We start from the raw sequence: 18,005 nt of genomic DNA, 5'->3' as shown, positions 1-18,005 counted from the left end.
GGGAGAAGGAGAGTCCCAGTACTTACCACAGCTCAGGTAACAAGGGGTCATTTGCTGAGCCACGCAGGTGTTTTCACCACCTGTAATCACATAGTTAAGTAGGAAAATCTGAGTATTTGCAACGTGACATTGTTGCTTTAACCAGGCCAATCTGAAGGAAGCACCTGAGATTAAAGATGTGCATCTTTCTCTAAAAGATAAAAAACTACGTTTTTGAGATAGTGACTTACCCAGTATTGAAAACTTCTGTTTACTGACACATGTGCACGCTCTGCTTGATAGTAAAAGTGCTGAATTCAAATATGTATGTATATATTGCTTAAAATTGCTTGGGAGAGAGCTCTGAGCAATGCTCCCTCTCAATCCCATGCTTTCCCTCAAATCTGCAAGACTTTTACTTGCACAATGGTGCGTATCCGCCTGTTCTTCCCTTTACCTGCAGCGTGTGGGCATTGAAGTAATGCCTGGACATTTTCAGCCGGTAGGAGTTTGTGAGGGGAGTTTGTGAGAGGATGACGAACGAAGGCAGCGGAAAAGCCTCTGAAGTGTTTCAGCTGTGGCTTTCAGACTCCGGCGTTAGGGGCAGGAGGGGCGAAGGGCAGTGGCTGCGAAGGCAGCGGCGTCTTCACACCCGTGAAGCTGCGATACTTGTGAAACGTAAGCTAGCCCCACAGCCCTTTTTTTCAGTATCCCAAATTTATATTGGGGCTATTTAAGCCTAAGAAGTATGTATGAAACTCCATTATTTTAGGCATTGAGGCTGCAAGTTTGATTGCTCTGCCTTTTGGTATGCACAACTGCAAACGCCCTGCGTTCTTCAAAAGTCAGGATCTTCCTGCAGGTCCTCATCGTCTCTGAAACATTTTTTGGGGCTGAGAAATAAGTTCTGCAGGCACACGCAAGAACAGGCAGGTAAGCGTCCTCCTACTTGCAAAATTCTTGCAGAGTTGTAGAAATGAAAACCGGGATTGAGTTTGCGCATCGCTCCAATAATTTTCTCCCTGGCTTATCTCCGCATGCGACTTGGAGATTTCCAGTCCTTCAGTCTATTTCAAGGCGGCAGCTTCTAAAGATCAAGAGAAGGATGCTAATGCATTACGAGTCTGCCTTTGACCTGCTCCAGCCAAATCAATCCCATTTAGTTTCTCTCCTCCAATCAATTTCGAAGGGGGGGATCAGCGGCAGAGTATTATAAGCCCTGTAACTATTAGCAGGACCATCACAGGGAAGAGATTATGTAAAAATGGCTTTACATAATGATTACAGATAACACTACACGGAATACCAGAGAATGTAATTATATTTAGCAATAGCAACAGTAATGCAGCCATTATGTCTGAGATGAGTTTCCTGGAATTTTGAGAGAGCCTGTGCTTTAAATTTATTTCACTATTAAAGGATAAGGATGTAAAAACGTGCTGAACTTCCAGGCACCGTGATCTCTCACTAGCGGTCATTGTTCCCCGGTTTGGGCAGTCTCTAAGCAACAACGGAGAACAAATATGAAAATTACAGATGTTTTGCTAAAATAACCTTTTTTCTTAATTTCAGTCCTTCAGAAGCAAGGAAGCAGATTCTGTGTTATTAGTCATTACACCGATATCACCTGCCTTCCTGTCTAAGTGTTCATTCCACACTTAGCCCTCTGATTTTTTTAGGTTATTATTAAACACCAGTGCAATCTAATCCTTAAAAACAAAAACGAGCTTTCCACGTAGGCCCTACGATGTGTTACATTTTGTAAAGAATCTAGGCTACCCTCTGGAGAAAAAGCCTTATTATACCTGGAATTTTGAGATTTTTGTTTTTTCAAGGGTTTATAGATAGATTTTCTACTGTCCTTTCATGCCAACACAGCTACAAATTTTTCCTGTACTTCCTCATTTCAAACCAATATTCTTCTGCCGAGTTCTTGCAGTTGGAATATCTGGAATATCTTCTTTACTTCCCTTTCTTTCCTGAGGGATTGAGCAATGGGAATCGCCAAAGCAGAGTGATTTGCAAAGCTTACACCTTATACCTCCTTATACCAGAGATGGGAATTTGATTTAGCCTCACCGTTCTATTTTTTTATTAAAAAAAAAAAAGCAAAAATAAACTGCTTTCTTTAGAAAACAGGTGAGGAAGAGTAATACTGTGTGGCCGCCTTTATATCTCCGAGATCGGTACAGAAAAAGGACGCAAGCCGTGTTTTGTTCTCGGTGTTGGAGTTTGCCTTCGATGCGTAGGATTTGCTCTCCAAGCGGAGCCGCGGCCGCAGGGTTCCGAGGGCAGAGACTGGCGTTGGGGAGCAGACATCTCCCTCGCCGGGGCTCCCCGTACGCACCCCCCGGCTGAGGGGGGTTCGCATTTTGCTGGCTGGCTCGTTCCCCAGCTGACAGATGGGGACAGCGCGGGGTCGCAACGTGGCAGAGACAGAGCTGACTGGACCCCTGCGGGCCGCGCAGGGATGTGCCTCCCTTTAAGGAACTGTAAATGCTTCTGATCATCGCCCGACTGCATTAAGTCCACTTTAGATAAAGGCTCGATACAGGTTTGGAAAATGAAATGATGTGGGGGCCATGGGGAGCAGAGCAAAGCAATCTTCCAGCGTCAGGAAGCCGGTGGGATTCACTTTGCAGTAACGTGATAGATGGCTTGACTCGACATGCCGTTTCCTATTTTCTACTTTCATTTTTCAGACCAGATTGCACTAAACCACAAAACCATCGTGTGTCCTATGATCGATGTCATTGACCACAATCACTTTGGCTACGAGGCGCAGGCGGGGGATGCCATGCGAGGAGCTTTTGACTGGGAAATGTACTACAAACGAATACCGATTCCTCCAGAGCTCCAGCGGGCTGATCCCAGCGACCCCTTCGAGTAAGTAGCGATGAAGGGCAGAGTGGGGACGTGGCGCAGAGCGAGCAAAGGCGGCAGCTGGGGCAGAAGAATCCAAGCCCAGAGATCTCCATGCAGGCCACTTCGTACGAATGAAGGGTGGCAGGAGTAAAGAGCTTCTATACAGGCTTATAAAACCTCAAAACTAGGAAAAAGGTCAGAGCAACACATTGCAGAATTGCCAAGCTGTGCCTGGAAACACAGACCTTCCCCAGCTTTTCTGTCCCAGTGGTTGTACGTAAAAGAAACAGGCACATGCTTGTATTTAAGGGAAAGTATTGGCCTTGGACAGGGAGTGAGCGTAACTACGGTTATTCTGCTTATTCCACAGAGCGCTTCCTGAACAGGCTGTGTTTAATGCTTTCTTTGCTGGAGGCTGGTGCAATGCGTGCATCGATAGCTGGGCGCACGTTCTGCCGGCAGACGCTGTGTTTATGAGTGCTGATATTGCTGCTGTATGTGTGTGGCTGCGGCTGGAGCACAGGGCTGTCACACCTGGGCAGTGGCGAGCTGGTTTGTAAATAATTTCTGATAAGCCAGCCTCTCGTATAGATCAGCTAATTCATGGGAATGATCTTCTGCTTTTCACAAAGGTAGATCCTCTCTTTTTTCTTCCTTTTCTTTTTCATTTCTTCTTTTTCTCTTTTTCTTTTTTCTTTCTCTTTTTCTTTTCCTTTTTCTCTTTTTCTCCTTCTCCATCTTTCCCTTTCCCGTTCCTTTTCTCTTTCTCTTTTATTATTCTCCTGTGAGGATGAGCTAGGGTTAACCCGCCTCAGCAGGGAGAGGACACACAGACAGACAGACAGGGTTTGGTTTGGTGTGGCAGAGTCCCCACGTCTGTCCCAGGGCGCATCCCCGCAGGGCTGGCTCCGCTGCTGGCTGTAGCCCTGCCTGAAACTCCCCGCTGCAGGTTTTGGCAATTTAAAAATTCAGCATTTTCCTCTCCCCAGAACAGCACCTGTAACAAAACCCTGTGGCTCTGGCCCAGACTCTGCACTGTTTTGAAGTCATGGATCTGATTCATGCAGAAATTGACCCTTATATCCAGGGAATGACCAGCTCTGTGTAGGGACAAGTGGGTAATTGCGGCATTTGGTGGGTTATTTTCATTACTCTGCTTGTTCCTTTTTATTCATCTCCGTCTGTGCCCATCAGTCTTCATCTCGCGTTGGTGTAAGTGCTGATGAAGTGCTTTCCATCAGCCACCAATGTGACCACTCCACCACACAGACGCGGCCCGTGCAATCACAGACACTCCGGAGTTGCTCCATTGTGCTCCCATGAGTCTTCCTGGTCCTCTGAGCCGTTGTCATTTCTTGCCACTCACTGAAAGTCTCGTCATGTGATTTGCTTCAGCAGTCAAGGTTTGTGTACGAGTAAAACGTCGCTATGGGGCTGCTTGTCAGCAACCTGCTCCTGAGAGCAGACAGCCAGGGGAGACTTGCTCGAGCAGACGAGGTTTTGTGGCTTCGTGTGGTGCAGAACAGACGTGGCGGTTCCGCGTGAAGTGCCATTACCATCAGCACGGCTGCCGCTGGTACCCAACTGGCCTTGCCTGCATCCACGAGACACACAGATACATGCCTTCGCAAAGAACAACATATATGATGATGCAGCCCATAAGTCTCTTGTAGTCTGAGTAGCTGTCTCCCCAGAAGGGTGGAAAGGCTTCACAGTTCTTCCAGAGATCAGTGAGGGTCTTTGTTTGCCCCATGGCAGGATCCGCATCAGGGCGATGCAGTGGGACAGCAGCATTGCAGCTGGAATCAGCTGTCATAGAATGGTTTGGGCTGGAAGGGACCTTAAAGCCCCCCCAGTGCCACCCCCTGCCCCGGGCAGGGACACCTCCCACCAGCCCAGGTTGCTCCAAGCCCCGTCCAACCTGGCCTTGAACCCCTCCAGGGATGGGGCAGCCACAGCTTCTCTGGGCACCCTGGGCCAGGGGCTCACCGCCCTCACAGCCAAGAATTCCTTCCCCACCGTGGCAGCGGGACTGAAGGCTGGCTGAGACAGGACAATGTATTTCCTCAAAAGCACCCTCTGCCCGGAAGGGTGAGGGTATGGAAGTGTTTTAAATAATCAGGATGAATTTTCCTTAGAGGAGGAATTATTTTCGGATTCGAAGTCAGCACTGCTTTTCTCCTAGGGCCTTCTCTGTTGACACCTCGAGCTTTTAATACCTTGCCTACAACAGGTACGGTAGATGTTACAAAGTGGTTTAGATATCAGTAACTTAATTGATCAAGACAGCTTCTATCGAGTTAAAGAGACATAACAGTTTTCCTTTAGGTGCATATACACTAAATCTAGAAATGGCTTCAGCCAGCACCATAATTATTATGTTACTATTTTGTACGCAGTAGGGATTTTTTTTTTTATTTAGGTTAAATATTTTACTATTGGTATCCTAATAGCTTTATTTCTTGCCAGCAGCATCAGATCTGAGCTGATCCTTAATGAACTGGAAAATTGCCAGCATTTTTAGTAGAACACAAGCAAATAATGGGTACGTGATCCAAAAACTGTGCTGATGAGTTTTTTCCCCTCACTTAAAATGCCAACTCAGTACGTGTGTTAACCAGAGAAGGTCGCATCAGCCTAAGAAATAACGTCCATAAAACCAGATCACGCTGCAGAAGAGCCGGGGTGGTCATTGTGTTACCTGAGCGGTACCTTTCCCTTCCGCATGCGCGTGATCCCAACGCTGCTGCAGCAGGCGCCGGCGGTGCTTGCCGTTGGCACAACGACCTCTTGGTGTGACGGTAGCGCGGGGCTCACTGAGCCCCAGTGCCAGCTCTGCTGCTCTTTCTGGAATTAGTTTTTCCCCACTTTTTTTTTTTCCCCGCTGTATCCACTGTGGCCGGGGTTTGACAGGTCCTCTCACGTTGGTCGCCATCTACCTGGACGCCGTCTGTCAGTTCAGAATCCCTCTTGTGAAGAATCCAGACGCTCTCACCCGATGGTGGTGCCAGCGTGGGCATGGTTCGTTGCTGATACGCCTGCAGTGCACCAGCGCTCACGCAGCGCCTCCACCCTTCGCTGTGACAGCGCTGGGAGCTTCCCTCCAGGGCTCAGCTTTTCCTGATGTTCCCCTGTTGTCCCCAGCCCGGGTTCTTTGCCCGCTGTGCAAGCCAATAACACGCAGAGCAGAGGCGTTGCCAAGTTTATTCCGTTAACGTGCAGAAATGGGGTGCTCGTCCCAAGGGAGCACACCTTAGTTTCAAAATTTTCCCTCTTCATACACTGATTATCACATATTCTAACAATTAATACATATTCCTTGTGACTGTCTTTAATTATTGGTCGAGGTTTCTTTGCTTCCTGTGTCAATTAGTGCGCAGACTCTGTCTTCTCCCCTTGTTCTCTTTTGAGGAGGTGGTGTCATGTGGGTGGTGGTCAGTGAGTTGGTGCTTGTGATCTCCCCCTGCCAAAATTACTTTTTACCTCCCTCCTCTCTAACCTTGGCAGTTCCAGGTGGGGTTCTCGGGTTTGCTGGCCAGGCCCATAGTTCGGGCCTACGCTCTTGACAGGAATATCCCACTTATTAACAAAGCTGCATTGTCTAGTAGTTCCGTAAATGAATCCTAGGTAAATCATGTCCAGTTACTATTTCTCTGTAATTAATGAAACACAGTTGGAGCTGTATAGATGACTTTTAGCAGCAGCAGCAAGTTCCCTTGGTTGCTTTGATTACGTGTTACGATTAATTTTTCTCATTAATATCAATTTTACTCCACCCCCCCCTCCCCCATTCTCGGGCCCTCTGCCGCTGCTCACGACAAGTAGCACGACACCAAGATCTGGCTTGATGTTGATGACTTTAGGACTGCGTAACGCTCTCGGAAGCTTCCAGCCCACCCAGTGTCAAGTTTGGGTACAGATGACGTGCTAGCACCAACCTGGGAGTCACGTCACAAATTTATAACTGCATTTGGACTGCATTCGTCTACAAAATTTATCATTTTGGTTCACATGCAGTTTGTCACCGGCCACGCCAAGTTTCCGCTAGGTTTCACTGAACCATGCTATGGCTGTATAAAACGTGTTTTCAATCAAAGCTCCTATGCGAATTATTGGTTATTGCTCTATGCTCGCTGTAGTGTTTAGGAACGTGTAACAACTATTCTTTGTTAGAAGATTAGCTTTTTTCTGAAAGATTAGCCTTTAAGATTAGCTATTTTTCTGAAAGATCTGTGTGGCTGGTTTTCAGGATACATTGAGTCCTTAGAGGCGTGGAAATTGGACTTCACCCCTAATAATGTTGCCTTCCCATGCGGAGACTAACTCTGTGAAGTCCTTGTTGATTCCCCTTTTTCATGTGCCAGGGGAACGAGGGGAGTTTTATGTTGCGTTCAGCTGAGCTGCCAGACTCGCCGTCGTCACACTTGGCTGTAGGGGCTTTTCTCCTGCAATTGATGTACAACCACCCCAGTATATTCTGGAGGGGGCTTCGCGCGGTTTTCCTCTGGTGCATTCAGGGTTGTGTAAACGACACAGAGCACATCGGTGTTCTCATGTATTGTGGGAAATTGTCAGGTAATCATGAAATCATCATCGTGTCATGACGATGCTCATTGTCTTGATCCCAGGGTCAACGATCATTCGGCAGAATTTGAGATGACTTGGGAAATTTTCTGCTAGTCTACAAGCAGGGAGGGCCAGAGATGTTCACCTCCTTTGTGGCGAGGATCCCCTTGCCTTGTTGTCTCTCTCCGGTTTGTTTTTCTGTCACGGCGGAGGTTTGGAGCGTGCCCTTCTGGGATGTGTGGGGTTTGGGACGTGGGAGCTGTTTCTGTGGCGTGAGCATTCTGGTCCCTGGAGGAGTTGGCCTAACCCGAGCTATCACCACTTAAACTAATAGGGTAACCTTGTTACTGTAATGGGCTGTGATGTACAGCGTGTCAGTTGATATGATTTAATAGCCTGTCTGGGCTAAAAGCTCTGTGGAAGTTTAAAGCGGAGGTTTGCTGCGCTGGAGCCTGCTGGGGATGACTGCTCTTTATTTCCTGGCAGCACTTACATTGCATGAATTCGTGTTATCGCATGCCCGATCTGAAAACAGGCATCAGTGTCCGTTCGTGCCAGCAGCAACATATTTTTAACCAGATGAGAAAACATCAACAGTTCAACTCAAAAAACTTTTAGGAAAAACCACAAAGTAATTGGGAGGTTTAATACAGCACAGATGAGTTTGGGCAGGAAAGGGCTGCGCACCTCCTCGGAGCAGCTTTATGGTGGTGTGACTTGATGAGAGAGGAGGGAAGGAAAGGTGAGCCCTAACGGCGCCGGCAGTGCACCGCGACTCTCGATGGAAGTCCTGACCCGTGAGAGAAGCGCTGTGCTGCTTACTGGGTGCCAAGCCTTCTAGCACCTGTCTGGGAAAGTCGGTGGTGCTGTGGTGTGTGACCGCTCCTTACTCTCCAAGAGTTCCTTGTTTGCCTTCTCGTGTAGAGCTGGCATCTCCAGGCCTCCCTGAAGGGAGACGAAGCTGAAGATCCATGTAGTTCCGGCAAAGGACCCGAACAATCGTTCGGCAAATACTGGGCTAGCCAAGGAAGTTGAAGCAACTTTTTGACCTCTGACGAGGCATTTTAGTTCCTGTACTCGGTTTCCTGTTTATAAAATAGGAATAGAATCACTCCACCATCACAAGGCTACTTTGGGGAGTCTCGCAAAGGTTATGGGATTGAGGTCTCACCGTAATAGGGGCCACTTATGGTTTATGGATCTACTTTTTGGTAAGTTTGGACACGCTCAAGGGATGAAATTAGGTGATCGGTACATTTTTTCTCTTCCCTTTCATCACAGGCTTTCAGCCTTGGGTGTAATGTATGGCCTTAATGTAGCCAGGTGTGTGTTAGACTGGAAGGTTACTTGGCACTTTCTGCTGAATTGCGTATCTAAAATCATATTATTATTACACAAGCTGTTGTCAGCGTGCGCTTTTATTTGAATTTGACATACTCTCAGAAATACTCTCTTTTTCTGCAGCTCCTTACTTTCAGTATTTATATATACTTTTTATAGCATGTTGGTGCAAAGAAAGTCTTTGCTCAGGCTGCATTTCATACTGACAAGTACTTTTACAATTTTATGATCATTTTCTGAAGTTTAGAAATTGTTTGGACAATGATTTCTGTTCTATAGCTCCCAGTGCTTTATAGTCTGTGTCTTTTATGGCTGATTTCTGCCTATAAACATATTCATAAAACCTCTCACAACCAGAAACAATCGTCTATTTTTTTAGAGCGTGAGTACAATCTACTGTTTTGAACTGTGCTCCAGGAATGTTTGATGCAAAGGCATTATTTTACAGAGAAGCAGTCTCCAACCAGTGTGAGTTGGTGTAATTTAAGGTCTTGATTTATTGTTTTGACAAGCTGTGGTCTGTAGAAGACTGCTAGCGGAGATAACAACAGTGGAGATAACAACAGTGGAGATAACAATAGCTGTTACAAACTGCCATCCACCCATGGCCCCGTCAAAATCTCAGAATTTTTTTGAATGAGAAGTGCTTACACTGGCACACCATTTGTCAGTGAAGATAGGCGTATTCAGTCGTTTTCTCCTGCCTTTGGTGGGATTTCAGTGTGGAGGTTCTGCACAACCAGCACGTTTTCTCTGAAGGTGGGTTCAGGTGAGGTAACTCTCTAGAGAGGGTCACCCATCAGAATGAAAAGAACGAAACCACTGAGGATAAAAAAGCTGCTGCTGGTGTAATTTTTGTAACCTCACAAGAGTCACTCGAGGAATTAGTCGGGTCCTGCACACACATTGAATTGGGCAGGTTCAGGTTTGATACACAGCTTTTCACCTGAATGTTGCCAGTGGCTCATGCCTCCCAAGACAAAAGGGAACTAATTTTGTTCCTAATGCCTTGATGCAGCAGTGCCAAAGTAGCAATGTTTGTCTGCTTCTGTGCAAACTCGTATTTCCAGTTTTCCTTCACGCTTGGAGCTTCATGGTTAGCATAAAATTGTAAACATTTTGAATGTAATGTTTCTAGAGCTGTTAGCCTGGTAATTCACACAAATATTAACTTCAGAGCTTAACAGTCTACGTGCCCATATGCTGGGGCAGCTTCATAGAGCGGGTCACCAAAACTACCAGTAATTAGAAAAATAAGTAGTTTTCATGAATTTGATATTGCTTTACAGAAAAACCACTAGGCTGGTGGCCAAGAAGCAGACAGGGCTGTGTTGCTCAGTGCATGCAGGTAGAGCTGTTTAATGCTATCAACGTGCTATTGATACTGATGACTTGGCTTTGAAATTATAAAATCGCGCCCAAACAATTTTCCACGAAGAAAAAGAAATCAGCCTTTTAAAGTAATTATTTCTATTTTTAATTGTGTATTTTCAAGCCATTTTCTCTAGAACTTCGTGCAGAATTTGGTGACACCTATTGGCACTAAGAAACAGAAGACCGGCACCCTTCTCTTACTGTTGTGGTGTTGGGAGTGCCCTCTGCCTCCACTTCCATTTCTGTTTGCTGGTGGTTGTGTTTTCTTTAAAGAGTGACTTACTGCTCTCTAAAGCCTCAGCCTAGTGCTGCACTTGCTTCCAACAGGGGAGAGAACAAAGGCTGAAATGACTAATGTTGTCAGACCCTCTCTGCCAAACCTGTACATCGGTGCAAGTTCCAGACGCGCTCCTTGGCTCAAGTTTACTACTACTGCTTAGCGTCTGGCCGGTACGAGCGGTGGCGCCTGGGGAGGGTGTAGTTTCCTCCTTACTCTACAGGGGTGCCGGATACCCACAGCATCTCAGTGCTTTCCTTCCCTTCCCCTCCAATGCCCGCGGCTCTTTCCCGATCAACTGCGGTGGCACAGAAGCATCTTCACCCGCCGGTACAGCCGCCTCCTTTGTTGCCCACGCAGGCTGGCTCTGAGCGTCCAGCCCTCGGGGCGCGGGTCCCCCTTAGCCCTGAGCTGAAGAGGTTTCTCTGGCTTCCGCTCTGAAGAAATTAAGCTGCCGATGCAGTGCGTGCTGGAAGCATGAGAGGAAGGGGCTGGGAAGAAATTTATATATAGCCAGTGTTCCAGTAATATCCTTACCTAATCAGAAAGTTGCCTGCCACGGCTTTTACCCCTTTATATTTTGTTGTGTGCACTGGGAAAAGACCTTTTCAGTACTTGGGGACTCATGTCAGATCAGTTCATTTTTCAAGTAAATTACCTCATTTTTTTCGGTCTCTCTTAATAAGTCATATTTTCTAGATCTCTAATTATTATCTTTGTTCTCCTCTGGACTTCGTCCGTTCTGAGAGCGGGTCCTGCACCAGCCAAAGCCTTATCGTTGCCCAGCAGAGCGGGCGGGTGACTCTGCCTGTCCCGGGGGCTGTGTTCCTGTTGGTGTGTCCTTGGCGCTGTTGGTTCGTGCCGCGCTTGTGCTGTGGTGTAACCTCCACCATTTTCTGCAGAACTGGTGTCCAGCCAAGTGTTCATCATTCTCCTCTTGTAACTCAGGTTTTACATGTAGGAAGGCAAGGCATTTGTCTTCCTATCTCTTTGAAGTGCCACCTCCCAAAAGGTGATCTGTCTTCATTATCCCTCGATCAGCGTGAGACTTTGTAGCTGAGCATCTTGAGAATTTTATCTTTTTTGCCTTTCTTTACTTCGCTTCTCTAATTTGCTAAGATTTTTGAGTTCTGATTAACCCTCCAGTTTTTACAGCCTGTCGCGATGTTATTTGAGCTCTATTTGAGATTCATGCAAATGGCGAAGTCTGTTCTAAATCCTGATTGTAAGAATGTCTGTTTAGTCCATGCCAGAAATCAAGATTTGGGAAGTCTCTGGCTTTTCCAACAATGCATCCTGTGGCTCCTCCATTTTCTCAGCCAAAGATGCAGCATGTACCACTTCTCTGGCCCTGGAAAATCTGTCAGATTTGGAAGCCTTGATTCCTGCTGCACAAACCTTTGTAAACTGGTAGAGGAGACCTCCTGCCCGTGCTCTAGAGGACATGGGATTTACAGCGCGATGGCAGCTGGCTCTCCAGGTCCCCTTCCAGACCTGAGACCAAGGTCTAGGACCTCATGGGCACGTGTTCCAAACTGGTACAGTTGTGCACAAAGCCCTGTTTAAAGCTTTAAAGGGTTGCTGAATTGCACCGTGCAGGTTTTTAACGCAACGTTGAACCGAATGAGATGCAGGACAATGTTTGCAGATAGGCTCTCAAGACGGTTTCCATTTGGTGTTGGGTTATAGGTGAGGGCTCTTTAGTAATGGCTGGCAGCAGGTTCTGCATCTCTCTGACCGTCCCTGTTGTCTCTTCCATATTTCTGTAGTTGTGAGCCCTGGCAGTTATCTGTGGATCAGATCTTTTATCTAAGATTTGAGTGAGAAAAGGGGAGTTAATACAAATTTTGTTTAAAATATTCTGAGAGTTCCGTGTAGGTATTGACATGATGAGGACCTTAAAAATAAGATACCCAAGCTCACATTCTGAATTACCCCAGACATACTAGCGTCCGTTTTCTTTTCATGTAAGTAACCAAAATGTCATTATTCTAACTGGAAGACAAGTTTTGTCAAAGGCACGAGAGATGAAAATTAGGATAAACACTCCAAATTTCACTGTATTAGATTATTTATCAAATGCTGTGCATATCTTTTGAGCAACTGGGAACAAACAAGGCTCAAAAAAGTTGACGTTTGTTGTTCTGTAAGCTGCTAAGGAAGGCAGGGTCCTTTATTAGGGAACAAGATTCACGTATCAGCTTTGCTCATGGAATCACAGAAGGGTTTTGGGTTGGAAGGGACCCTAAAGCTCTGTAGTTCCAGCCCCTGCCCTTGCCTGCACGGAGAGAGGAGACCCCGCTCCCCCGCTCCCCGGGTCTCCAGCAGAAAGTTGGGCTGACTCTGCAGAACTTCCCTGCGCTAAGGCAAACAACCCCGCTGTTTTCCCGTGGCTACGAACGGCCTGCGGACACGCGGTGAACTCGGAGTGGAAGAGGCGGTGGTAAGCCAGGAGCGCAGCGGGAAAACAGAAACAACACTTTTCCCTTTCGAAGTGTTGCCAGCGTGCAGAGGACCGCTCGGAGTGCCCGAGGAGAAGGGGAACAGCAGGGAAAAAAGTCGTTTGGAGCAGTTTGTGCAGACCATGGTCTGGGGACCTCAGGGCGGCGGTTTCGAAGGGTCTCCCCGGAGGAGCTGATGGAGAGCAAACCCCCAGAGCTCTCGCCCCCAGAAATGTGTCAGGTCCCAGCGCGCTGCCTCGCGGGAGGTTTTAGTGCCCGGCCCGTTTCCCGGTGATTCTTCTTGACAGAATGACAGTTTAAAGAGCAAAACTGTTCAAATCACGGTCTTGCTTTGTTCCTGGCTTGTTCAAAGGGCATTCAGGGAAGAAGAAGTCTTTGAGTTACGATATATAGAATCCTAGAATTGCCCAGGTTGGAAGGGACCTTTCAGATCATCGAGTCCAACCACCAGCCTGACTCTGACAAAAACCACGGCTAATCTAAGCCCTGTCTCTAAGCACTGTGTCTACCCGGCTTTTAAATACCTCCAGGGATGGAGCATATATGATTAGTTGATATGGCTAAATCCTATGGGCTTATTTCAAGGGTGTTCCCATAATCGTATGGGTTATTTCAAGGGTGTTCTCATTTGACCTTAAATCAAGCAGCATAACCAAAACAAAGAAATTATTATAAATGTCCAACTATGCTGCCTTAATTTTTACACCTTAGCTTATATTGCTGTAATTGTTTGCATTTCCGTTTCTGTTAAACAGGGATATGATTATTATTCCATAGCAGAGTGATGTTAAGAGACAGGATTGCGTTTTTTGTAAATCACAAGATATTATTGCTATTGCAAGCAATTTCCAGTATGAGTTCCTATAATGATAATTTAATAGATTCATGATTTTTTAATACCCAAACAGAGTATTGTGGCTGTCTCAATGGAAGTGGTAATACTTTAAGAACATTCATATATTTACGGGGGGGGTATTAACATGCTTGTAATTTCTGTAGGCATGAAAGCTCTCAAAGCTTGTCAAAGTGTGGGTACTGGGATGATTGAAACTATACTTTTTTTTTATACTGCTTTTTTTTTTTTTAATGTAGCGTAACAGAATGCTGATCAAGCTTTTTAAAAATACTTGGCGACACGTGGTCAGGTATTAGAAAATACGTCTTTTGGCCCCCTGTTTAACTTTTTGCCTTTCTACGTTCATTAATAGTTGGTTGAACAGGGAAGTTTCCTGAGCGCGGCGGGCAGAGCTGGCCACGGGCTGGGAGCGTGTGGCGAGGGAGGCTGAGAGGTGGGCCTTAGCCGCGGACACGTTTCATCTGTCTCATCTAACGCCTATTAAGAAATCTGACCTCGCTTAAATTGTATTATACAAACCTTCAATTGCATCGAGGGCTCTGCCAAGTAGCTGTTTTCCGCAGTAATTACTGGACTTATATCTCCGCCTACTGGCTGATGGGGCAAAGTCCCATTCAAATGTTAGTCGAAATGGAATCCAAGGAGGGTTTTGCCTGTAAACACTTTTCTTATGATATTATGATTTTCAGGGGAAGTTTGTTCGAAGTTGTTTGGCCACGTACATAATGAAGCCACTGACTTCAAACTCCTTGACTTATAATGTATTTTCCTAGGTCTCAATAAAGAAAATATGACAAGATCTTTAAATCAGAAAAAAGAAAGTATTTAAACCCACCTACAGATCCTTTTGGTGGGAATGCATGAGCACGTGTACAGCCAAGTACACAGCAGACCCGTAGGGAGTTGTTCCTATGTAACTGAATAAAGCTTGATAGCACAACAAAATGAGGTCACTAGAGAAATGATTTTTTAAAAAAGAAACAGAAAAATCTGTTGGAGCAAAGAACTCCGACAGCTGACCCGTAGGGTGATTATCAGTATTGGCATCCAGCAGGGAAAAAAAAGGAAAAAAAAACCAAATAAAAGAATCCCAATAGCAGTTTGGAGGTTAGCTAAAAGAAGAGGCTGAAATTTAGTAACGAGAAGTTCAAAGTGGGCTGATGACGAGAACTCCTTTCAGAACAGATTTCATCCCTTGGGAAGAGCAGAGGCAGAGAAATGCTGTTTGTAAAAGCTGATGATTGTAGGCCACGACGGTTCTCCCGTGGGGTAACAGCTGTGAAAAGGGCAAACGCACTCCTGGAACTTCTTTTGAACTTATTTTGCTGCAGCCCTTGGCCCGCCAGGGCACAGGATAGTTCGGAATCTCGGCTGCCCCCGGCTCCTTTTCCTCCCAGGTGAGGAATCATCTGCTCTGCCTCAGGTGGAATCTGCCGTGCTTCTGCTCTCCAGTGGACACTTCAGCCCCTTCCTCGTTTCCCTGCAGAGACAGGCAGAACACGGAATAAATAAATACAAAATTAAGGTGTTCTTTTATACCTTAATTTTCTCCAAAGGTTTTACTTTCTTGGTCTTTATGGTGGGGCGTTCACCTGTGGGAGCTGACGTCATGTCCTCTCTACCTGCACCTTCAAATCTTTCCACTGGCATTTCTACTTAATTTCTGCTTAATTAGCAAGTTTCTGGCTTCAGAAGGCTTCCTGCTAAAGATACATCGGTAAAATCTTAACTATTGCGAGGAATGTTAAGTATGCAATCTCCTAGTAGTCACATAAAGAATAAATACAGTACAGTCCGTGGGGAAACCAGAAACCTGGTGCGGTAACAGTCACTCTCCCCCCGACACTGTGCGTTTTACAGAGGCTCGGTTTAGATCCGGTGCCCCGTCAGGTGCAGCTCCATGGAAGTCATGTCAGCCCCTTAGAAATAAGTGTCTTTTCCTGCAGAAGTTCGTGTTAAACAGTGCTAGGATTCAGACGCTAAATGAAGTAGCTTTCTTCTAAATTTCTTTTTTGCTCTGAGCAATTTCTGCAAATAGTTACAGAAATAACACAAAACAGGAGCGTGCCCTGAATGGAAGAACAGCTATTACCCAGCTGGGAAAGAAATTTTCCAGAAATGTGGAAGGTAACCGAAAGAAGCTTGAAAGGCACTTTGCTCTGTGCACACAATAGGCACCAGCAGAACTGTTATTTACTGCGTGCGACAATAGCTGGAGCTCTCAAGGTAGCTGATTTTTGAATGGTTTCATTTGACCCGGGTAGAGAAAACTTCAATTATGAAACTTTATGAAATGAATTTGTAAATTTCTGCATGTCGTGACATTCTGGACATAATGGAGAATCCAAAATAGGCCGAGAGCAGAACCGACGCAGGAAGAGGTGGGGTTGGACCCACAGAGCCCCACACCAGCAGGGCTCGAGGGGCTTCCAGCAGCCTGAGACAGCAGAGGTGACGCCTCGCGTCTCTGGAAACGCTGCTCTTTCGGGAAAGGAATTGAACACGCCTAAGCAGCCGGGTTCTTTAAAAATATTTGATCTGTCGGATATCTCTCGGTCTGTTGCTAAAGAGAAATCACATCCTGTGTCAGTCTTCCCGTCAATGGCCTTCTGCAGCCTCTTCATTGAAAACTCCGGATCCACGATTCCTGCGGTTGTTCTGGCACCGATCTACGGTTAGTTTCCTCTCTCCTTTTTTGCCAGCAGCCGGCAGGATTGGTACGCAGCATCGTACCGCCTGCCATCCTCGGCATTGCTGTTGATCTATAGCTGCTGGAAAGATCTCTGCTCATAGATCTTAAACTCGCGTTTGTTCTTTCAAAGCTTATCTGCCGCTTGCTTCCTCCCTTCCTGAAGGGCCTGCCCTTGCGTGGTGCAGTCACTGGATCGGCTGCTCTTGCAGCAGCTCGGTGACCCCGTCGTGGCTGCGAGGAGGCAGCGGGCACAAGGTGGACGGGAGAGCCGCCAGGGCAGAGGGGTTTGAAAAACTTTGGTGTTGCTTTTCCAGTACTCGAGTCCATTTTCCTTCAATAAGCGTTGATGTTTTTTTCACTTCCATCTCTAATGAACCCTGAGATTAACATCGCTTTTTTGTTTACGCTCTTATTTGCAACACCACCATTGGTGTAACAGCACGGCACTGGGGATGGTTCCCATCGAGCTGGAGGCAGGACTGAAAAGCATTTGGGATAGGTCCTGTGGAGGAGGAGGAGTGGTTTGAGTTATTTGATCCTTCCTGATATAGTGAATATTTAATATCATAGAATCATAGAACCACAGACCGGTTTGGGTGGGAAGGGACCTTAAAGCCCCCCCAGTGCCACCCCCTGCCCTGGGCAGGGACACCTCCCACCAGCCCAGGTTGCTCCAAGCCCCGTCCAACCTGGCCTTGAACACTAGAACATCTCTACAGTTAAACTAGTGTTTGCCGGGGGGCAGACAGCCCAGGTGAATCTAAGTTAAAAGCTATTTTGACTCTGAATTCTTTGGTAGCATCACTGTGGTAGCATCGCTTTACCTTAACACAGATGCTGTTTTACTGAAAGTTCAAGTAAACACATTGATTTTCTTTTTGTGTTTTAATGTTCTTATTGTGATTTGCATGTGTAATTCATGGAAAAAACAAAACATTCTTAAGGGAAGAATTACAGCAGTTAATTCTTCTGAAATCTCTGAAAACCGTACACGAGCATATATTACCAGTGAGCAAGAGTTTAGTAAGTAAATTTTGCCAGCTGGAAGTGTGACAGGGATGACTGGCATTTTGATATTCAAGATACACCTTGAGACTTGTGGTGCCTTGCACGTGTGCTGTCTGTTTAAATAAACTCGCTGTTAGCCATAAGGTCAGAGTCTGTTAATATTTACTTTGGAGAATTCTGCTTTTCTGAGACTTTTTTTGGGTCTCTCTCTCTGGTTTCTGTCCCGGTAAGAGTAATGTTGACAGCATGCACATCCTCCCAGAGATATGATCATAGAATCTTCATGGTTGGAAAGGACCTTTGAGATCATCGAGTCCAACCATAAACACACACAAAAAACCCCAAACCCCTACAGTCTCTGCCACTAGAGCATGCCCTGAAGTGCCACATCTGGACGTTTCTTAAACACCTCTAGGGATGGTGACTCAACCCCCTCCCTGGGCAGGCTGTTCCAGTGCCTGACCACTCTTTCAGTAAAGTAATTCCTCCTAATGTCTAACCTAAACCTCCCCTGCCGCAGCTTCAGACCATTTCCTCTGGTCCTGTCATTATTCCCCTGGGAGAAGAGGCCAACCCCCACCTCTC

The 18,005-nt window shown here is 46.3% G+C and overlaps 1 protein-coding gene across 3 annotated transcripts in view; it reads left to right on the top strand.

Moving 5' to 3' along the window:
• The window catches only part of GALNTL6 (polypeptide N-acetylgalactosaminyltransferase like 6), a 459,205-nt gene that overhangs the window by 365,309 nt on the left and 75,891 nt on the right, over window positions 1-18,005 (top strand). For all 3 annotated transcript variants that reach the window (XM_074588461.1, XM_074588460.1, XM_074588462.1), the window contains one exon: window positions 2,682-2,865. In XM_074588461.1, coding sequence (XP_074444562.1) covers window positions 2,682-2,865 — 184 coding nt within the window. The remainder of the gene's footprint in view (window positions 1-2,681; window positions 2,866-18,005) is intronic.

The sequence above is a fragment of the Larus michahellis genome, chromosome 5 (assembly GCF_964199755.1).
Source record: "Larus michahellis chromosome 5, bLarMic1.1, whole genome shotgun sequence".
Taxonomy (NCBI): Eukaryota; Metazoa; Chordata; class Aves; order Charadriiformes; family Laridae; genus Larus; species Larus michahellis.
Note: the sequence above shows the minus strand (reverse complement) of the source record. Positions and strands in the feature narration are given on the sequence as shown.